The sequence below is a fragment of the Physella acuta genome, unplaced genomic scaffold (assembly GCF_028476545.2).
Source record: "Physella acuta isolate Inbredline_101_S28 unplaced genomic scaffold, ASM2847654v3 ptg000284l, whole genome shotgun sequence".
Classification (NCBI taxonomy): domain Eukaryota; kingdom Metazoa; phylum Mollusca; class Gastropoda; family Physidae; genus Physella; species Physella acuta.
Window position 1 is genome coordinate 997,447 of NW_026731803.1, and position 20,548 is coordinate 1,017,994.

The 20,548-nt window shown below is 40.1% G+C and overlaps 1 protein-coding gene across 1 annotated transcript in view; it reads left to right on the forward strand.

The window, feature by feature from the left end:
* The window catches only part of LOC131939607 (suppressor of lurcher protein 1), a 156,743-nt gene that overhangs the window by 67,546 nt on the left and 68,649 nt on the right, over positions 1-20,548 (forward strand). Inside the window, exon 2 of the mRNA XM_059298014.1 lies at positions 16,408-16,480. Coding sequence (XP_059153997.1) covers positions 16,408-16,480 — 73 coding nt within the window. The remainder of the gene's footprint in view (positions 1-16,407; positions 16,481-20,548) is intronic.

Below are 20,548 nucleotides of genomic sequence, written 5' to 3' on the forward strand. Positions count from 1 at the left end.
TAATGAGAACCTTTGTAAGACGGGTCCTGTAGCTGATATGATGAGAACCTCTGTTAGACGGGTCATTTAGCTGATATAATGAGAACATTTGTAAGACGGGTCCTGTAGCTGATATAATGAGAACCTCTATAAGACGGGTCTTGTAGTGGCTGTGATTAGAACCTCTGATGCCGATGCTTAGAGCCAGCTATAGAGGGTGAAAATTATCATTAAGACTCGAGTAAAGAGAAGCTATCGTCGCAGACGTCAGTGCCAGTGTTGGGGGACTCGGTCCCAGCAAGGACCACTTTAATGCAATCAATCAAACCGCCCCTTGCTGGAGGCTACAGAGGGGGGGGGGGGGGGGTATGGACGGGAGACTGGTTCTAACTTTAACGACTGAAACCATTTTCTATTTTATCAATAATGGTTTTAATATTGCTCAAGTTTTTCAAAAAACGAAACTGTCGATTTGGTGATGGCATGTACGGGTAGAAATTAATTTACGAGTTTTAAATTATTTCTTTCTGTGTAAATGTTGACATGAGAGAAATGTAATTGAAATAAATATTTGATGATTCTCCCTCGGTACAATAGCATCTGATTGTCCAATATATCCTAATGTAATATTATAGACGTTTTTTACTCTGGTTTTTTTTTTTGGAACTAATGCGACAAACAATTTATATTTCGAAATTGTATTTAAAATGAAAAAAAAATAATCGAGTTTATCGAAAAATGAATTTTAAACCATATACATTTTTATCATGAATTCTAGAAATGTAATTTTCGGAACTTAATGCGTTATGTTGCTTTTAGATCAATACAACTTGTATTTGTTTTTTTTTAAATGTTAGGTCAATTTTAAAAAGGTATTTACAAGCACTATCTGATTTTTGTAGGACTTGCGAGATTTACTCCACAGATTTCGCACCAAAAGGCCACATTTCTTAAAAACAAACTCAGAATAGCTTCTCACTTTTCGCATCAAAAGGCCACATTTCTTGATAACAAAATCAGAATAACGATTATCTTGAGGAAGCTGTTGTAGCCAGCTCCGTTTCTATAGCTCCCCAACGTGTTAATGGCTTCTAATTCACCTTAAATTTAACACGTCTTTTACTCTGCCTAGTTCACATGCCATCGCTTCCAGTTCTCTCCCCTTATCTAGAATAAGAAATCAATACCCTCTCCACTTCCCCACCTCCCAGCCTTATTCGCTTCCAGCATTTTTTACATACCACACTCTAGGCATTTATTCGAAAACACACATTCCACACAAACTCTCATCACACACCCACACCAAAGCATAAATCGTTTCCCCACACACATTTCCCATCCCCCACTTCCCACTTCCCCATACAATTTAGCGCTCGTAGTTTCAAATGTGACAAAATTGTTCGCGCGTACAAAGTTATTTTTATGCAATATTTATTGCTGAAGTGCTTTTTTTCTGCACTGATTTATTTTGCCATCCTTTTTATCAGAGCAAACAGTTTGTGATTGTAAAATTGTGTTTTGTATGGATAGAAGTAAACAGGCTGGGCATTAGTCTCTGTAACATTTTCTCTGATGGCATAAACATTCACAATTACACGTAAAAGGTCTCATAATCTCATGACATCAAACTCGATTACTCCTAAAGGGTCTCATATTTTCACTACATCAAACACGATTACACCTACAGGGTCTCAAATTCTTATGGTATAAAACATAAATTGTGGTAGTTAAAAGTTAAGTCTGGTATAGGACAAGTTTTGTTAAGTGAAAGCCCGTGTCTGGTAAACTAAGGTTTCGACATCACAGGTGATGTTTAACATAGATCTAAAGATATGGGCGTATAAGCCGCTGATGCTGTCTAGCATAGGTCTAAAGGTCTGGCGTTGTCTAGTATAGGTCTAAAGATCTAAGAGTCTTCAAGGTGTTTAGGCTCTATGTGTCTGATGTATAAAATGTAAACCCCCATTGCTATAAGGTTAAGGTTTACAACTTCTAGGTTTTTAGCGTCTAAGTTCTACAATTATGAGGTCCATTTCAATCTCAAAGTGTCTTAAGTTGTAGGTGTCTAGGTTCTAGATGTCTTAATTCTAGATGTCTAGACTCTAGATGTATTAATTCTAGATGGTTAGGATCTGCATGTGTTCTGGGTGTCTACGTCCTATGCGTCTATCCTGCGTCTTATATCAAGATATCTTGTCTAAGCGATACGTATGGAGTATCCATGTCAAAGAATGATGTCCGGATGTCTAAGTGCAGGCGCTCAGGTGTTGGTGCTATTGGTGCAGCTGCACTAGGTGCATCTCATCTGGTGCAAATACTCGATGCAGCTCCTTTACGTCTGTAGCACAACTTAAACCAGGCCCGAAAAAGATAGGTTTGGCCTCATATCCAATGTTTACTTTCAAATAGAAGGACAGATTGGCGTGATAGAGTGCCGGACACTCGGGCACGAGGTGCATATTTGTCATCAACAAACAGGAGATTTATTACTGGCTAAAACTTGTCTACCAAAGACACAGACAATGTTGACGTAGCTTCTTCAGGAAATGATTTTGGCCATGTTTTGCTATGGCCATGGCCTCAACTTGCTATGGCCATGGCCATGTCTTACCTACGCGGCAGGTTTTTAAAATATTTCTATTATATCGCTATAGAGGTAGTGTGTTTTCACGTTTAGGTTTTTAATCTTAGTTTTCTACATGATAAAGCACAAAAAGAGCACAAAATACGGACCCACATTAAACAGTGTAAAAACTAACTCCTCGATTCTTTAGTTCAGAAACCTATCAGTTACCATTTAAAGACCAACACACATGATGGCTCCCCATCAAAACTGATGGCCCACTGACACATGAAACAACAAAACTGATGGCCCACTGACACATAAAACAACAAAACTGATGGCCCACTGACACATGAAACAACAAAACTGATGGCCCACTGACACATGAAACAACAAAACTGATGGCCCACTGACACATAAAACAACAAAACTGATGGCCCACTGACACATGAAACAACAAAACTGATGGCCCACTGACACATGAAACAACAAAACTGATGGCCCACTGACACATGAAACAACAAAACTGATGGCCCACTGACACATGAAACAACAAAACTGATGGCCCACTGACACATGAAACAACAAAACTGATGGCCCACTGACACATGAAACAACAAAACTGATGGCCCACTGACACATGAAACAACAAAACTGATGGCCCACTGACACATGAAACAACAAAACTGATGGCCCACTGACACATGAAACAACAAAACTGATGGCCCACTGACACATGAAACAACAAAACTGATGGCCCACTGACACATGAAACAACAAAACTGATGGCCCACTGACACATGAAACAACAAAACTGATGGCCCACTGACACATGAAACAATGACTGGTTTACACATGCAGCAATTTCTGGGCGGATCTCTTACAAAACTTTCCCTGTTTGATACATCTTTGAAGAAACTACACATTTACACAAACATCATCATCCTCTAGCCACAGGTTTACAAAAAAGTCTTGCTCTAGCCACAGGTTTAAAAAAAAGTTTTGCTCTAGCCACAGGTTTAAAAAAAAGTCTTGCTCTAGCCACAGGTTTACAAAAAAATCATTTTGCTCTAGCCACAGGTTTACAACATCATCTTGCTCTAGCCACAGGTTTACAAAAACATCATCTTGCTCTAGCCACAGGTTTACAAAAACATCATCTTGCTCTAGCCACAGGTTTACAAAAACATCATCTTGCTCTAGCCACAGGTTTACAAAAACATCATCTTGCTCTAGTCACAGGTTTACAACATCATCTTGCTCTAGCCACTGGTTTACAAAAACATCATCTTGCTCTAGCCACAGGTTTACAAAAACATCATCTTGCTCTAGCCACAGGTTTACAACATCATCTTGCTCTAGCTACAGGTTTACAAAAACATCATCTTGCTCTAGCTACAGGTTTACAAAAACATCATCTTGCTCTAGCCACAGGTTTACAAAAACATCATCTTGCTCTAGCCACAGGTTTACAAAAACATCATCTTGCTCTAGTCACAGGTTTACAACATCATCTTGCTCTAGCCACAGGTTTACAAAAACATCATCTTGCTCTAGCCACAGGTTTACAAAAACATCATCTTGCTCTAGCCACAGGTTTACATCATCATCTTGCTCTAGCCACTGGTTTACAAAAACATCATCTTGCTCTAGCCACAGGTTTACAAAAACATCATCTTGCTCTAGCCACAGGTTTACAAAAACATCATCTTGCTCTAGTCACAGGTTTACAAAAACATCATCTTGCTCTAGCCACAGGTTTACAAAAACATCATCTTGCTCTAGCCACAGGTTTACAAAAACATCATCTTGCTCTAGCCACAGGTTTACATCATCATCTTGCTCTAGCCACAGGTTTACAAAAACATCATCTTGCTCTAGTCACAGGTTTACATCATCATCTTGCTCTAGCCACAGGTTTACAAAAACATCATCTTGCTCTAGTCACAGGTTTACATCATCATCTTGCTCTAGCCACTGGTTTACAAAAACATCATCTTGCTCTAGCCACAGGTTTACAAAAACATCATCTTGCTCTAGCCACAGGTTTACAAAAACATCATCTTGCTCTAGCCACAGGTTTACAAAAACATCATCTTGCTCTAGCCACAGGTTTACAAAAACATCATCTTGCTCTAGCCACAGGTTTACAACATCATCTTGCTCTAGCCACAGGTTTACAAAAACATCTTGCTCTAGCCACAGGTTTACAAAAACATCATCTTGCTCTAGCCACAGGTTTACATCATCATCTTGCTCTAGCCACTGGTTTACAAAAACATCATCTTGCTCTAGCCACAGGTTTACATCATCATCTTGCTCTAGCCACTGGTTTACAAAAACATCATCTTGCTCTAGCCACAGGTTTACAAAAACATCATCTTGCTCTAGCCACAGGTTTACAAAAACATCATCTTGCTCTAGCCACAGGTTTACAAAAACATCATCTTGCTCTAGCCACAGGTTTACAACATCATCTTGCTCTAGCCACAGGTTTACAAAAACATCTTGCTCTAGCCACAGGTTAACAACATCATCTTGCTCTAGCCACAGGTTTACAACATCATCTTGCTCTAGCCACAGGTTAACAACATCATCTTGCTCTAGCCACAGGTTTACAAAAACATCGTGCTCTAGTCACAGGTTTACAAAAACATCATCTTGCTCTAGCCACAGGTTTACAAAAACATCGTGCTCTAGCCACAGGTTTACAAAAACATCGTCTTGCTCTAGCCACAGGTTTACAAAAACATCATCTTGCTCTAGCCACAGGTTTACAAAAACATCATCTTGCTCTAGCCACAGGTTTTCAAAAACATCGTGCTCTAGTCACAGGTTTACAAAAACATCATCTTGCTCTAGCCACAGGTTTACAAAAACATCATCTTGCTCTAGTCACAGGTTTACAAAAACATCATCTTGCTCTAGTCACAGGTTTACAAAAACATCTTGCTCTAGCCACAGGTTTACAAAAACATCTTGCTCTAGTCACAGGTTTACAACATCATCTTGCTCTAGCCACAGGTTTACAAAAACATCATCTTGCTCTAGCCACAGGTTTACAACATCATCTTGCTCTAGCCACAGGTTTACAAAAACATCTTGCTCTAGCCACAGGTTTACAAAAACATCATCTTGCTCTAGCCACAGGTTTACAACATCATCTTGCTCTAGCCACTGGTTTACAAAAACATCTTGCTCTAGCCACAGGTTTACAAAAACATCGTGCTCTAGCCACAGGTTTACAAAAACATCATCTTGCTCTAGCCACAGGTTTACAACATCATCTTGCTCTAGCCACAGGTTTACAAAAACATCATCTTGCTCTAGCCACAGGTTTACAACATCATCTTGCTCTAGCCACAGGTTTACAAAAACATCATCTTGCTCTAGCCACAGGTTTACAAAAACATCATCTTGCTCTAGCCACAGGTTTACAAAAACATCGTGCTCTAGCCACAGGTTTACAAAAACATCATCTTGCTCTAGCCACAGGTTTACAACATCATCTTGCTCTAGCCACAGGTTTACAAAAACATCATCTTGCTCTAGCCACAGGTTTACAAAAACATCGTGCTCTAGCCACAGGTTTACAAAAACATCATCTTGCTCTAGCCACAGGTTTACAACATCATCTTGCTCTAGCCACAGGTTTACAAAAACATCATCTTGCTCTAGCCACAGGTTTACAAAAACATCGTGCTCTAGTAAAAGGTTTACAAAAACATCATCTTGCTCTAGCCACAGGTTTACAAAAACATCATCTTGCTCTAGCCACAGGTTTACAACATCATCTTGCTCTAGCCACAGGTTTACAAAAACATCATCTTGCTCTAGCCACAGGTTTACAAAAACATCATCTTGCTCTAGCCACAGGTTTACAACATCATCTTGCTCTAGCCACAGGTTTACAAAAACATCATCTTGCTCTAGCCACAGGTTTACAAAAACATCATCTTGCTCTAGCCACAGGTTTACAACATCATCTTGCTCTAGCCACAGGTTTACAAAAACATCTTGCTCTAGCCACAGGTTTACAAAAACATCATCTTGCTCTAGCCACAGGTTTACAACATCATCTTGCTCTAGCCACAGGTTTACATCATCTTGCTCTAGCCACAGGTTTACAAAAACATCATCTTGCTCTAGCCACAGGTTTACAACATCATCTTGCTCTAGCCACAGGTTTACAAAAACATCATCTTGCTCTAGCCACAGGTTTACAACATCATCTTGCTCTAGCCACAGGTTTACAAAAACATCATCTTGCTCTAGCCACAGGTTTACAAAAACATCGTCTTGCTCTAGCCACAGGTTTACAAAAACATCATCTTGCTCTAGCCACAGGTTTACAAAAACATCATCTTGCTCTAGCCACAGGTTTACAAAAACATCATCTTGCTCTAGCCACAGGTTTACAACATCATCTTGCTCTAGCCACAGGTTTACAACATCATCTTGCTCTAGCCACAGGTTTACAAAAACATCATCTTGCTCTAGCCACAGGTTTACAACATCATCTTGCTCTAGCCACAGGTTTACAAAAACATCATCTTGCTCTAGCCACAGGTTTACAACATCATCTTGCTCTAGCCACAGGTTTACAAAAACATCATCTTGCTCTAGCCACAGGTTTACAAAAACATCGTGCTCTAGCCACAGGTTTACAAAAACATCATCTTGCTCTAGCCACAGGTTTACAACATCATCTTGCTCTAGCCACAGGTTTACAAAAACATCATCTTGCTCTAGCCACAGGTTTACAAAAACATCGTGCTCTAGCCACAGGTTTACAAAAACATCATCTTGCTCTAGCCACAGGTTTACAACATCATCTTGCTCTAGCCACAGGTTTACAAAAACATCATCTTGCTCTAGCCACAGGTTTACAAAAACATCGTGCTCTAGTAAAAGGTTTACAAAAACATCATCTTGCTCTAGCCACAGGTTTACAAAAACATCATCTTGCTCTAGCCACAGGTTTACAAAAACATCGTGCTCTAGTAAAAGGTTTACAAAAACATCATCTTGCTCTAGCCACAGGTTTACAAAAACATCATCTTGCTCTAGCCACAGGTTTACAAAAACATCGTGCTCTAGTAAAAGGTTTACAAAAACATCATCTTGCTCTAGCCACAGGTTTACAAAAACATCATCTTGCTCTAGCCACAGGTTTACAAAAACATCATCTTGCTCTAGCCACAGGTTTACAAAAACATCATCTTGCTCTAGCCACAGGTTTACAAAAACATCATCTTGCTCTAGCCACAGGTTTACAAAAACATCATCTTGCTCTAGCCACAGGTTTACAAAAACATCATCTTGCTCTAGCCACAGGTTTACAAAAACATCATCTTGCTCTAGCCACAGGTTTACAACATCATCTTGCTCTAGCCACAGGTTTACAAAAACATCTTGCTCTAGTCACAGGTTTACAACATCATCTTGCTCTAGCCACAGGTTTACAAAAACATCATCTTGCTCTAGCCACAGGTTTACAAAAACATCATCTTGCTCTAGCCACAGGTTTACAAAAAAGTCTTGCTCTAGCCACAGGTTTACAAAAACATCATCTTGCTCTAGCCACAGGTTTACAACATCATCTTGCTCTAGCCACAGGTTTACAAAAACATCATCTTGCTCTAGCCACAGGTTTACAAAAACATCATCTTGCTCTAGCCACAGGTTTACAAAAACATCATCTTGCTCTAGCCACAGGTTTACAAAAACATCATCTTGCTCTAGCCACAGGTTTACAAAAACATCATCTTGCTCTAGCCACAGGTTTACAAAAACATCATCTTGCTCTAGCCACAGGTTTACAAAAACATCATCTTGCTCTAGCATAATGTTTACAACATCATCTTGCTCTAGCCACAGGTTTACAAAAACATCATCTTGCTCTAGCCACAGGTTTACAAAAACATCATCTTGCTCTAGCCACAGGTTTACAAAAACATCGTCTTGCTCTAGCCACAGGTTTACAAAAACATCGTCTTGCTCTAGCCACAGGTTTACAAAAACATCGTCTTGCTCTAGCCACAGGTTTACAAAAACATCATCTTGCTCTAGTCACAGGTTTACAAAAACATCATCTTGCTCTAGCCACAGGTTTACAAAAACATCGTCTTGCTCTAGCCACAGGTTTACAAAAACATCGTCTTGCTCTAGCCACAGGTTTACAAAAACATCATCTTGCTCTAGCCACAGGTTTACAAAAACATCATCTTGCTCTAGCCACAGGTTTACAAAAACATCGTGCTCTAGTAAAAGGTTTACAAAAACATCATCTTGCTCTAGCCACAGGTTTACAAAAACATCATCTTGCTCTAGCCACAGGTTTACAAAAACATCATCTTGCTCTAGCCACAGGTTTACAAAAACATCATCTTGCTCTAGCCACAGGTTTACAACATCATCTTGCTCTAGCCACAGGTTTACAAAAACATCATCTTGCTCTAGCCACAGGTTTACAAAAACATCATCTTGCTCTAGCCACAGGTTTACAAAAACATCATCTTGCTCTAGCCACAGGTTTACAACATCATCTTGCTCTAGCCACAGGTTTACAAAAACATCATCTTGCTCTAGTCACAGGTTTACAAAAACATCATCTTGCTCTAGCCACAGGTTTACAAAAACATCATCTTGCTCTAGCCACAGGTTTACAAAAACATCATCTTGCTCTAGCCACAGGTTTACAAAAACATCATCTTGCTCTAGCCACAGGTTTACAACATCATCTTGCTCTAGCCACAGGTTTACAAAAACATCATCTTGCTCTAGCCACAGGTTTACAAAAACATCATCTTGCTCTAGCCACAGGTTTACAACATCATCTTGCTCTAGCCACAGGTTTACAAAAACATCATCTTGCTCTAGCCACAGGTTTACAAAAACATCGTGCTCTAGTCACAGGTTTACAAAAACATCATCTTGCTCTAGCCACAGGTTTACAAAAACATCATCTTGCTCTAGCCACTGGTTTACAAAAACATCTTGCTCTAGCCACAGGTTTACAAAAACATCATCTTGCTCTAGCCACAGGTTTACAAAAACATCATCTTGCTCTAGTCACAGGTTTACAAAAACATCATCTTGCTCTAGCCACAGGTTTACAACATCATCTTGCTCTAGCCACAGGTTTACAAAAACATCTTGCTCTAGCCACAGGTTTACAAAAACATCATCTTGCTCTAGCCACAGGTTTACAAAAACATCATCTTGCTCTAGCCACAGGTTTACAAAAACATCTTGCTCTAGCCACAGATTTACAACATCATCTTGCTCTAGCCACAGGTCTACAAAAACGCCCATGGTCGGCGCAACACTTGAGCTAGAGCCAAGGATTAGAATCTTTTGTTTCCGAACATGAAGAAAACATTACCGACATCAGATGTTTATCAAGGCTGACCCTTGACCTGCTTCAAGCAAGCGTCTCATCAATGACGTCCACTGAATCGATCCACCAGAGCGGAAACTCTTTAACTAGGGGCAAGAACAACACTGAGAGCTGCTTCCATTGATTGCTCCCCATTAGAGCCAGACAAAACAGGCCCAGACATATTAGCACGACTGGTACCAAACATCCTACGTTTAATATCAGCCAATCGGATTGCTTGGTTTTCATAACTCCGTGGAGCAATTATGTACTTAAGAGCTTGACTTTTAAGGGAGGAATGTCGGTCCACCTTATCCCGACTTGTAGAATAATTGTGTTGATATCTTGTGCCTTTAAATGTTACAAATAGACATTGGTATTCTGTCTGATCACTTTCAGGAGTTTCATAATTTTTTTATAATAATGTGACGTCCATTTCCGATAATGAAATACGGCTGAAAATTACTAAATCTTTCAACGGGTCGCATATTTTTAATTTCGCACAAATTTTAAAGTGAATTTTATTTATTTATTATTATTTTATATTTTAACCAGCTTTGAATTAAAATTATTTAAAAAAAAAAAAGTAAAATTTTAAATTTTGTTGGATATAAATGCCAGAAAGACTGTTAGAGTCCACACGCTCAGAAATAAACCATAAATACTTATTTGAGGATCGAGCACAACCTTAAGATAACATGCTTGGCGCTTGTTTGATGAACTTGATCTATCTGAGAGAACAGCTAGCATAACTGTAATTCAGGCAGGGCTAAATTAAACATTCTATTACCGGTAACATTAACATGGAGAGGTTTTTCTTGTCAAAAATTAAATTTCCTTAGATCTTTCCTTTACCTAAAGATTGGTCAAGCTATCGGCAGTTAGTATTTCTGCCTGACCTGAGACTGGTCATCTACTCACCAGTCTGACACACTGGTCATCTACTCACCTACAACGCTCTCTGTGGGGTTGCGTGTTGCGGGTCTGTAAATAGCGCTCACTGTTTTTGTTTCCTCTCCCCCATCGCTGTTTTTAGGCCCACGTGGGGACACACCTAATCAATAGGAATGTAATGAATACTGATTCAAACATCCAGGGGCCAGCATCTGGCGACCGACTCCATGTTTGCTGATATCTATTATTGCTGGACACAGGCGATAGATCATGCTGATTGGGATACGGCTGTGGGTGTGTTCGTCTGGTCTAGAGCAGAGGATTGTATCTCTACGTATATGCGTGTGGGGAATTAGTGTGAGGCGCCGGTGTGTGTATGTGTATATGTTTTACATGAAAGGATTAGGTCAGAGCTTACATGTAAATTATGTGTGCGTGTGGGGAATTTGTGTGAGGCGCCGGTGTGTGTATGTGTTTATGTTTTACATGAAAGGATTAGGTCAGAGCTTACATGTAAATTATGTGTGCGTGTGGGGAATTAGTGTGAGGCGCCGGTGTGTGTATGTGTTTATGTTTTACATGAAAGGATTAGGTCAGAGCTTACATGTAAATTATGTGTGCGTGTGGGGAATTTGTGTATGCGTGCCGGTGTGTATGTGTGTTTATGTTTTACATGAAAGGATAAGGGAAGTGCTTGCATGTAAAGTATGTATGTGTGTGCAAACAGGTGTGTGTGTGGGGGGGGGGGGGTGATCAGCATAAGAGGATTACGTCAGCCTTTAAATGTTTGTGTGGCGTGTGTGTGCGAGTGTGTTAGTGTAACGTGTGTGTGTGTGTGTATGGTCTGCATGAGGAGATTACCTCATGTATCGTGTATGTGCATGTTCCTATTTGTGGCGTCTCCTGTCTACAAGAGGTTTAACCTGGGGGGGGGGGTCGGGTCTGTTATGAGTGTGGTGTCGGTATTAGTTTATATTGAACGCAGTATTTAAGTGATTACAAATACATCGCGAGTCTGTGTCAAAGTGTGAGGGACGAGGATTGCTAATTAACACATGGAAAATTATTTATACGAGCCGGCCAGCGGTCTAACATACGCCGCTATTTAGTGACGGGTGAAGACTTCCTGAAAGACACAGTAGTCCAAATGGGGTGGGTGGGTACACGCTGTTGCGCATACCTGGAGAACGAGGCAGGTGGCAGGGGTGGTCAGAGAGTCAGCATGCGTGCGTGGTGTCCCGCATGGTTGGGTGATATAGAGAATTATATGTATAGATGTACAAACTCTAAAGAGAAACTTACATAAGTGATGTAATTAGAGGATTTGAATGAAACAATGTGAAGGTGGGCTTAGTGTAAACATTATCTAGTCAGAAGTTGTATGGTTACAATGTGTAGAGAAAAGTTGTTAGGATGAAATATGTAGAGAAAAGTTGTAAGGATGAAATATGTAGAGAAAAGTTGTAAGGATGAAATATGTAGAGAAAAGTTGTAAGGATGAAATATGTAGAGAAAAGTTGTAAGGATGAAATATGTAGAGAAAAGTCATTTGTTAAAACAAATGGATGTATGTGGATTTATTTACCATCTAGTTCCCCACAATAAGTCTCAAAATGTGAACTGTGGAGTTTTGTCTTGGTGCCTGACCCCAGCGTCCGCCTGTCTCTCAGGGGGGGGGGGGGGGGGAGGTTTGTTATACCGTTAAATTAAAGATCTGTCTCGTCAATTTCATGGCATCATATTTACAATGGCTGCAGGACTGGATCGATGCTAAACTATCCATGCCGCGGGCACCGACCGAATACCCTTTTAGAAGATGAATCTTGCATCAGCGTTATTTAATACTTGTGTATACAATGACTTTTGATAAATGGGCAATAAAAAAAATATTCTCGGCTGATTTACAGGAGCGTTTCATAAAGGGGTGAAGCAGTGTTTTGCCATATTTTTTTAGGCTGAAATGAAAATGGGTATATTTCTTTCTGGCTAGTGCATTGGTGTCATCGGTTGAGGGTGTGAGGTGGGTGGTGTGTTCAACTTTTTGTTTTAAGACGCTTTTTAATAAAAACTTTTAAACTAAAGATCGGATGATCTAGCTCATTGTCTTGTAAAGAGCAACGTTACACAAAGCTAAATAAATGGTCCTGTTTTGTGCTGACCACTGAGGTCATGTTTTGTGCTGACCACTGATGTCATGTTTTGTGCTGACCACATAGGTTAATGTTGACTACATTCGTTATGGTCTTCACCATACAACCATTATTTAGCGCAAGCGATGTACTCTACGTTTTAAAAACTAAACATAGATTAGCCTTCAAAACTTTTAAATCTGCGCTTTCCTAATTTGTCTGGCGTTTACGTCGCGACATTTGAAGCATTGAATATTTATTTCAACTTGCTTCAATTTCAATGGTAATTTGCTTGCTTTAAACCGTGTCTATAAATATTGCATTAACAATTTACCCAATCAATGCCTAAATCAGAGCGATATAATTATATTTTCCACTAATTTTATCTGAACGCTTGGTTCTAGAGAGTTCAGAATCTACCAACAAATTTAAGATATATAAGTGCATCTATATTTTTGTAAATGTTAGTGTTTGGAGGAATTGTGTACCATTAATGGCGGTATTTAACGAAAACTTTTACGACCTTAGTTCTTTAACAGCTGCTTTATTATAATAAGAAACATTTTATGGGATTTAAAGTTGTTTACCGTTCGTTAAGTGGATGTTTTTAAATTGCTCAATCACTTCCGTTAAATTTTTTATAGAAAAAATCAAACACCCTCTTATCACACCGCCATGGTCGATGGCAATTCAAAAGATGCAACTTTTGATCACGTTCTTCTGGTGGTTTTGTTTAAATGAATTCTTGGGGGGGGGGGGGGGGTGTGACAAATACAAAATCTAAAGTATATCATCCTGCAGATACTGGTAAATGCTGTACCTGCAGAAGAAAAACGTTGCACCTTATTCACACTATGTTTCGCTGGAACGTGTGCGCATCACATGAGAGATAACTGAGTGCTTTTAACATGAGCTGTTTTAGACGCATATTGGGGTATATTGGACGGACCACGTAAAAATAATGATGTTTTGGAGCGGCAAAATTACCCAAACTTTTCAAATTTTTCTGACAACAGTGTTGGGTACACGTTCATGGGATTAGTGTTGAAGGGAAAAGCATGGAAGGAGAGTAATTAACTTTGATGTATGGTCAAGCAAGCATATCCTCTATTGGACATACGATTCTGGGAGTAAACTGTCCGTGGAGAAAGGCTTCAGGAGATGTACGCTGCTTTAAAACATGAAGAGTAGTGGCTCCGCCTGAATGCTGAAAACAAAAGACAGAAAAGAGAATCAAAATACCCGAAGTCTGGCTCCTCAACCCCCCACCCCCCTCTAACTATGTTGCATCGAATCTAATCGTCTTAGGAAACTAAGCAGTCGAATAAAAGAATGTGTGATAGAATATAACATACCATACAGTTAATGTTGGTAGAATATAAAATACCATACAGTTAACGTCAACATATGCGGTCTTTTGGAGTCTCGACCCAACTCAGCACATGTATTTCCCGGCAGGTCTATACACAGGATCAGTACTACACGCAACTTTCTTTAGCAAACTTTGACAAAATGCGTGTTTTCTTTAGCAAACTTTGACAAAATGCGTGTTTTCTTTAGCAAACTTTGACAAAATGCGTGTTTTCTTTAGCAAACTCTGCGTGTTTTCTTTACTAACTTTTCCGACTAGTCTACATTTTGACTGATGTAGTTTAGTAATTGGATGTTTTAGTCTCTAACCATTAACGGCTTGACCAGACCCGTCACCTTGAAGAAAGGGCTCACGGGCTCAATGCTGCTGGACCAGGGGAAAAAACGGAAGCGCCTAGACTTGATGTCGACTAAAGCACCCAATGACCTCGGGCTAACGATGATTGAAGTTGATAGAGCGAGAAGCGGAACTAGAATAAAAATAACTTTCGTGTGGTGCCTCCATCCCTCTCTCTCCATCTTATAATACATCCACCTGTCCTCTTTCTCTCTCTCTCTCTCTCTCTCTCTCTCTCTCTCTCTCTCTCTCTCTCTCTCTCTCTCTCTCTTTCTCTGTCTTATCATGATTCAGTTCCTCCTCCTTTCTCTTTTCTCTTTATATTTATGATATCGTATTGTGAGACACGCATACCCCCCCCCACCACCACTCCCCTTTTTTTCTCTTTCTATCATTCTCTCTCTCTCCCCCTTTGTTCTTTTTCATAATATCAGCACTTACTACCATACCTGTACACGAGTTAGCACACAGCACCTTAACATTAAATATGATAGCACTTAGCAAATTATTATTACACCAAGCATAACCATACCTTTACACATGACTACAAAATGTCCTTACAATTTACAACACACTATATCATAGCCTTACAATTTATAGCCCTCTATATGATTGTCTTACAATTTACAACACAGTATATTATATCCTAACAATGTACAGCTTACACATACATCCCTACCCTTCCAGACAAAATGATACCTGGCATAGAGTGTCAGGTGATTCATGCTGTGTGAAATAATAGAAGTATCACAACTGTACCTTGATTAAACCTTAGTGGTTTGTAATTTGCGTTATCTCATTTGCGTTTTTTTTTTGTCTCAACTAAGATGGATACGTTCAGTGCTTTTTAAAATAGCTGTTTTGCAAATTTACTATCCTTTTAAGATGAACCAGATTTTGTAGAGTTAAAACATTTTTCTAAAATAGCTGAAAGAATTGAAAAAGAGACACGGAATTTTAACAGGAATTTTAACAACAATGTTTACCCAGAGATGGCAAAATGTCGTATCTGATGCTGACCATTTGGTGATCTCCGCTGACCGATGTATTATTTTATTTAATTAGTTTATAACTGTTTCATTTGACAATAGTGTCAACAATGCGTCAATTGTTTTGTCAATAGATCATAATTTATATCAATAGTTTGTCTTTTTCCTGCTGATCATTTTATATAAAGTGTTTTTCTTCAGTGGTATCCTGGTATCCCAGTTCTTTGTTTGTTGCTACTCAGCATTCCCCGAACACAACGCACGTCGTTACCCATCTTCCATTTCATCACAATCCCAATCGTATTAAATCTGCCACAATAATCTGCGCTTAATGAATGAATACATGTATTGACTAATGACATCAAAAATAACATTAAAAAAATAAATCTACACTAGCTATACAATCAATCTTTAAGTATACAATAGCAATCTAATCAATCTTTAAACCAACACTAGCAATACAGCCAATGTTTAAATCTAAACTAGCTATACATTCAATGTTTGAAAAAAATCTACATTAGCTTTTGACCCCACCACACAACGTTAAGCACCACGATCGCCAGTTCCCGTATGTTCTAGCGCCTGTACAACACCCAGCCTGAAATCTGTGTCATTGATGTATGAACTAAACAGACGTTGCCATGGCGACGATCTAAAGGCTTTACATAACTCAGCCCGCTCCACGATGGTCCACTCGGGCAGGGGTTTGAGTGAATTAGGGGCACGGGTTCACACTTCAATGATTTTCTATTTCTCCCCCACAGATGCGTGTTAGCCCGGCTCTGCTGGTCCTATATATAGCAGTCAGTTACCATCACGTGACTCCCATCAACCCAGGTAGGTTCACGTACGTCGGTCAGTGGATCGTCACCTTGTCCTGTCCACAACTGTCTTGTCCACAACTGTCTTGTCCACATCTGTCTTGTCCACAACTGTCTTGTCCACAACTGTCTTGTCCACAACTGTCTTGTCCACAACTGTCTTGTCCACAACTGTCTTGTCCACATCTGTCTTGTCCACAACTGTCTTGTCCTCAACTGTCCAGTCAATGTGTGTTGTGTACGGTGTCAATACCCACTGTCTGTTTTCTTCCATGTTAGTCAGAAAGGATTTTTTTGCATTCCGATTTAGTGGATGAAAATATAAAGGTTATATTTTTTATTTATCGGAAAATAAATATTATCCTTTTTAAAGGATATTCATATTTTTTCTTTATGGAAAATTAATCATCAGTTTTAACAGCTGCTTTCGTAGATTTTGTACAGATCTGTATTCTTGTTACATCGTCGAGGTCTTCCCTATAAAACAGTGGTTTGTTTACCACAAGTATCCCGAGTTTATAAAAATATCCCATGTTTAGCATAAGTATCCCAAGTTTACCACAACCACAAGCTTACCACAAACACAAGTTTACCACAACCACACGTTTACCACAAGTTTACCAAAACCACAAGTTTACCACAATCACAAGTTTACCACAACCACAAGTTTACCACAATCACAAGTTTGCCACAACCACAAGTTTACCACAAGTTTACCACAACCACAAGTTTACCACAACCACAAGTTTACCACAACCACAAGTTTACCACAACCACAAGTTTAACACAAGTTTACCACAACCACAAGTTTACCACAACCACAAGTTTACCACAACCACAAGTTTACCACAACCACAAGTTTAACACAAGTTTACCACAACCAAAAGTTTACCACAACCAAAAGTTTACCACAACCACAAGTTTACCACAATCACAAGTTTAATACAAGTTTACCACAACCACAAGTTTACCACAACCACAAGTTTAACACAACCACAAGTTTATCACAACCACAAGTTTACCACAACCACAAGTTTATCACAACCACAAGTTTAACACAACCACAAGTTTATCACAACCACAAGTTTAACACAAGTTTACCACAACCACAAGTTTAACACAAGTTTACCACAACCACAAGTTTACCACAACCACACGTTTACCACAACCACAAGTTTATCACAACCACAAGTTTAACACAAGTTTACCACAACCACAAGTTTAACACAAGTTTACCACAACCACAAGTTTACCACAACCACACGTTTACCACAACCACAAGTTTACCACAACCACAAGTTTAACACAAGTTTACCACAACCACAAGTTTACCACAACCACAAGTTTATCACAACCACAAGTTTACCACAACCACAAGTTTAACACAAGTTTATCACAACCACAAGTTTACCACAACCACAAGTTTATCACAACCACAAGTTTACCACAACCACAAGTTTACCACAACCACACGTTTACCACAAGTTTACCAAAACCACAAGTTTACCACAATCACAAGTTTACCACAACCACAAGTTTACCACAACCACAAGTTTACCACAACCACAAGTTTACCACAACCAAAAGTTTGCCACCACCACAAGTTTGCCACTAGTTTCTATTTCTCCACTTGAAAATGTAAATGCCATCTTATTGGGAGCCGCAGTCGGAGGCCCTGCCGAGGGCGAACATATTTAAGGCGAGCCGCTAAATCAATTGAATTTCATTATCTACTCTGGAGAGTTTTATTTCTACCCAGCATGCTTCGAGTGATAAACGCAATTTCCGAGAGGTTTTTTTTTGTCTCTGTTAATCTACGAGACATCAACCGGGGCGGGAATCTCGTGAAATCTCGTCAACTCCATTTTTAATAACTTGATTGCGGTCAGCCCCGTCCATTTTTCTCTAATAGACAATTATTTTTTTTACTCTCGCACGGCTGACCGCACAGAGGAAAACTTTTACTGCTCATAGGGAGCTCCGGATGCATTCTGTCGTCTGCATCTCAATCACTTATCTGTGATTGTTGTCCTGCTAGCAAATAATGTTTAGTTCAGAGTTGATGAGGCCGCACGCCAGTAGTTTTACTAAACCATAAGTCTAGCAGTTGGCTCACTGGGGATTCTTGGACGACCGGCGCACAACGCTACACCAAGACAAGTGTTAAGCTAGGGTGCTGTACGACCGGCGCCCTACTAAACCAAGAGTCTAGCAGTTGGCTCACGGGGGGGTGCTTATACTACCGGCGCCCGACGCTACACCAAGAGTCAGACAAGTGTTCAGCTAGGGTGCTGTACGATCAAACGCCCCACTAAACAAAAAATCTAACTTATTGTTTACCGAGGGTGCTTGTGAGACGAACGCCCTACACTACACTAAGACTCCAATAGTTGGTTCACATGGTGCTCTACGACTGGCGCCCTACACAAGACTCCAAAAGGTGGTTCACTAGGGCGCTCTACGACTGACGCCCTACACTACATCAACTCCAATAGGTGGTTCACTAGGGTGCTCTACGACTGACGCCCTACACAAGACTCCAAAAGGTGGTTCACTATGGTGCTCTACGACTGGCGCCCTAAACTACACTAAGACTCCAACAGGTGGTTCACTATGGTGCTCTACGACTGGCGTCCTACACAAGACTCCAACAGGTGGTTCACTAAGGTGCTCTACGACTGGCTCCCCTGCCAACGGCACCAAGATGCTAATCTAGCCGGCACATAGGTGTTGAAGAAATCGATCCATCTTCCCCAGAAGTACACCATTCAAGTCGATTCTAACCTAATGGTTCATATCATCACCAACTCGAACATCAAATATTTGTTGTTATGGAAACATCTTAGGACGATGATGATCATTGGCTCGCCATTATTGGAGTGTAAAGATTGTTGGAATAAAACCAAACAATGTGTAACCACCTTTAATCTCTTGAGCTTGACTTAAGACATTAATCATTGTGTGTAGACATTTTTTACACGTTGTGTCACATTCGGGCTTTTGTCATCCTTGTCTAGGGATGGTTGTCTAGTGATGGTTGTCTCGTGATGGTTTGCTAGTGATGGTTGTCTAGGGATGGTTGTCTAGTGATGGTTGTCTAGTGATGCTTGTCTAGTGATGGTTGTCTGATGATGGTTGTCTGATGATGGTTGTCTAGTGATGGTTGTCTGATGATGGTTGTCTGATGATGGTTGTCTGATGATGGTTGTCTAGTGATGGTTGTCTGATGATGGTTGTCTAGTGATGGTTGTCTAGTGATGGTATGCTAGTGATGGTTTTCTAGTCTTAATCTAGATGCTGTTAACGTGATCCAACCGACCTCCATTCACCACCTTACAAGCCCAGCCCTCTATTCGGCTGTTAAAATAACGAGATCATCAACAGCATCTGTAGCAAACGTGTTGGTCGACCATCACTGCATGCTGCATGCATTGTGTGCTGCTCTAGATTGAGATCTTTTGTTGGCCTTCAACAAGCGGATACCAGGCTAATGCGTGATTGGGTGACGTCAACAAGCGGATACCAGGCTAATGTGTGATGGGATGACGTCAACAAGCGTGACCAGACCGTTGACATGTGTGACAAACACGAACTGATCAGCCTTGAAAGTCATGGTCTGAAAGACACCACCATGTCAATGGCAGATAATCCCAACCAAACATATCTGGTAATGGGCAGATAAGCCCATATGTTAAAATTCTTTTTCTGCACCAGTAAACCCCTGAAAAATAATTGTCGTTTTTTTGTGTGACTTTTATGGACATAACCGTTGAAATTCAAGGGAGATAATAAAAGTGAGGTACTTTATTGGTATAGTGTTCGCACAACAGGCAGTTACGTGTAACAAATGCGGCCATTATAGTTTGTGTATTAATCTATATCTGTACCAATCTATCTATACATGTAAATATATAAACGAGTAGCTCCTAGAAAAGCAATTACAATTTTCTGATAGCACGAGCAAAAACCGACTGCTGAGAATTGTTGGGATGAGCACTTGGGAAATAAACTCCTCACCACCCCCACCCCCACCCCAACATCCACCCCCACCCAAACTCCTCCCCACCCCCACCCCAACCTCCAC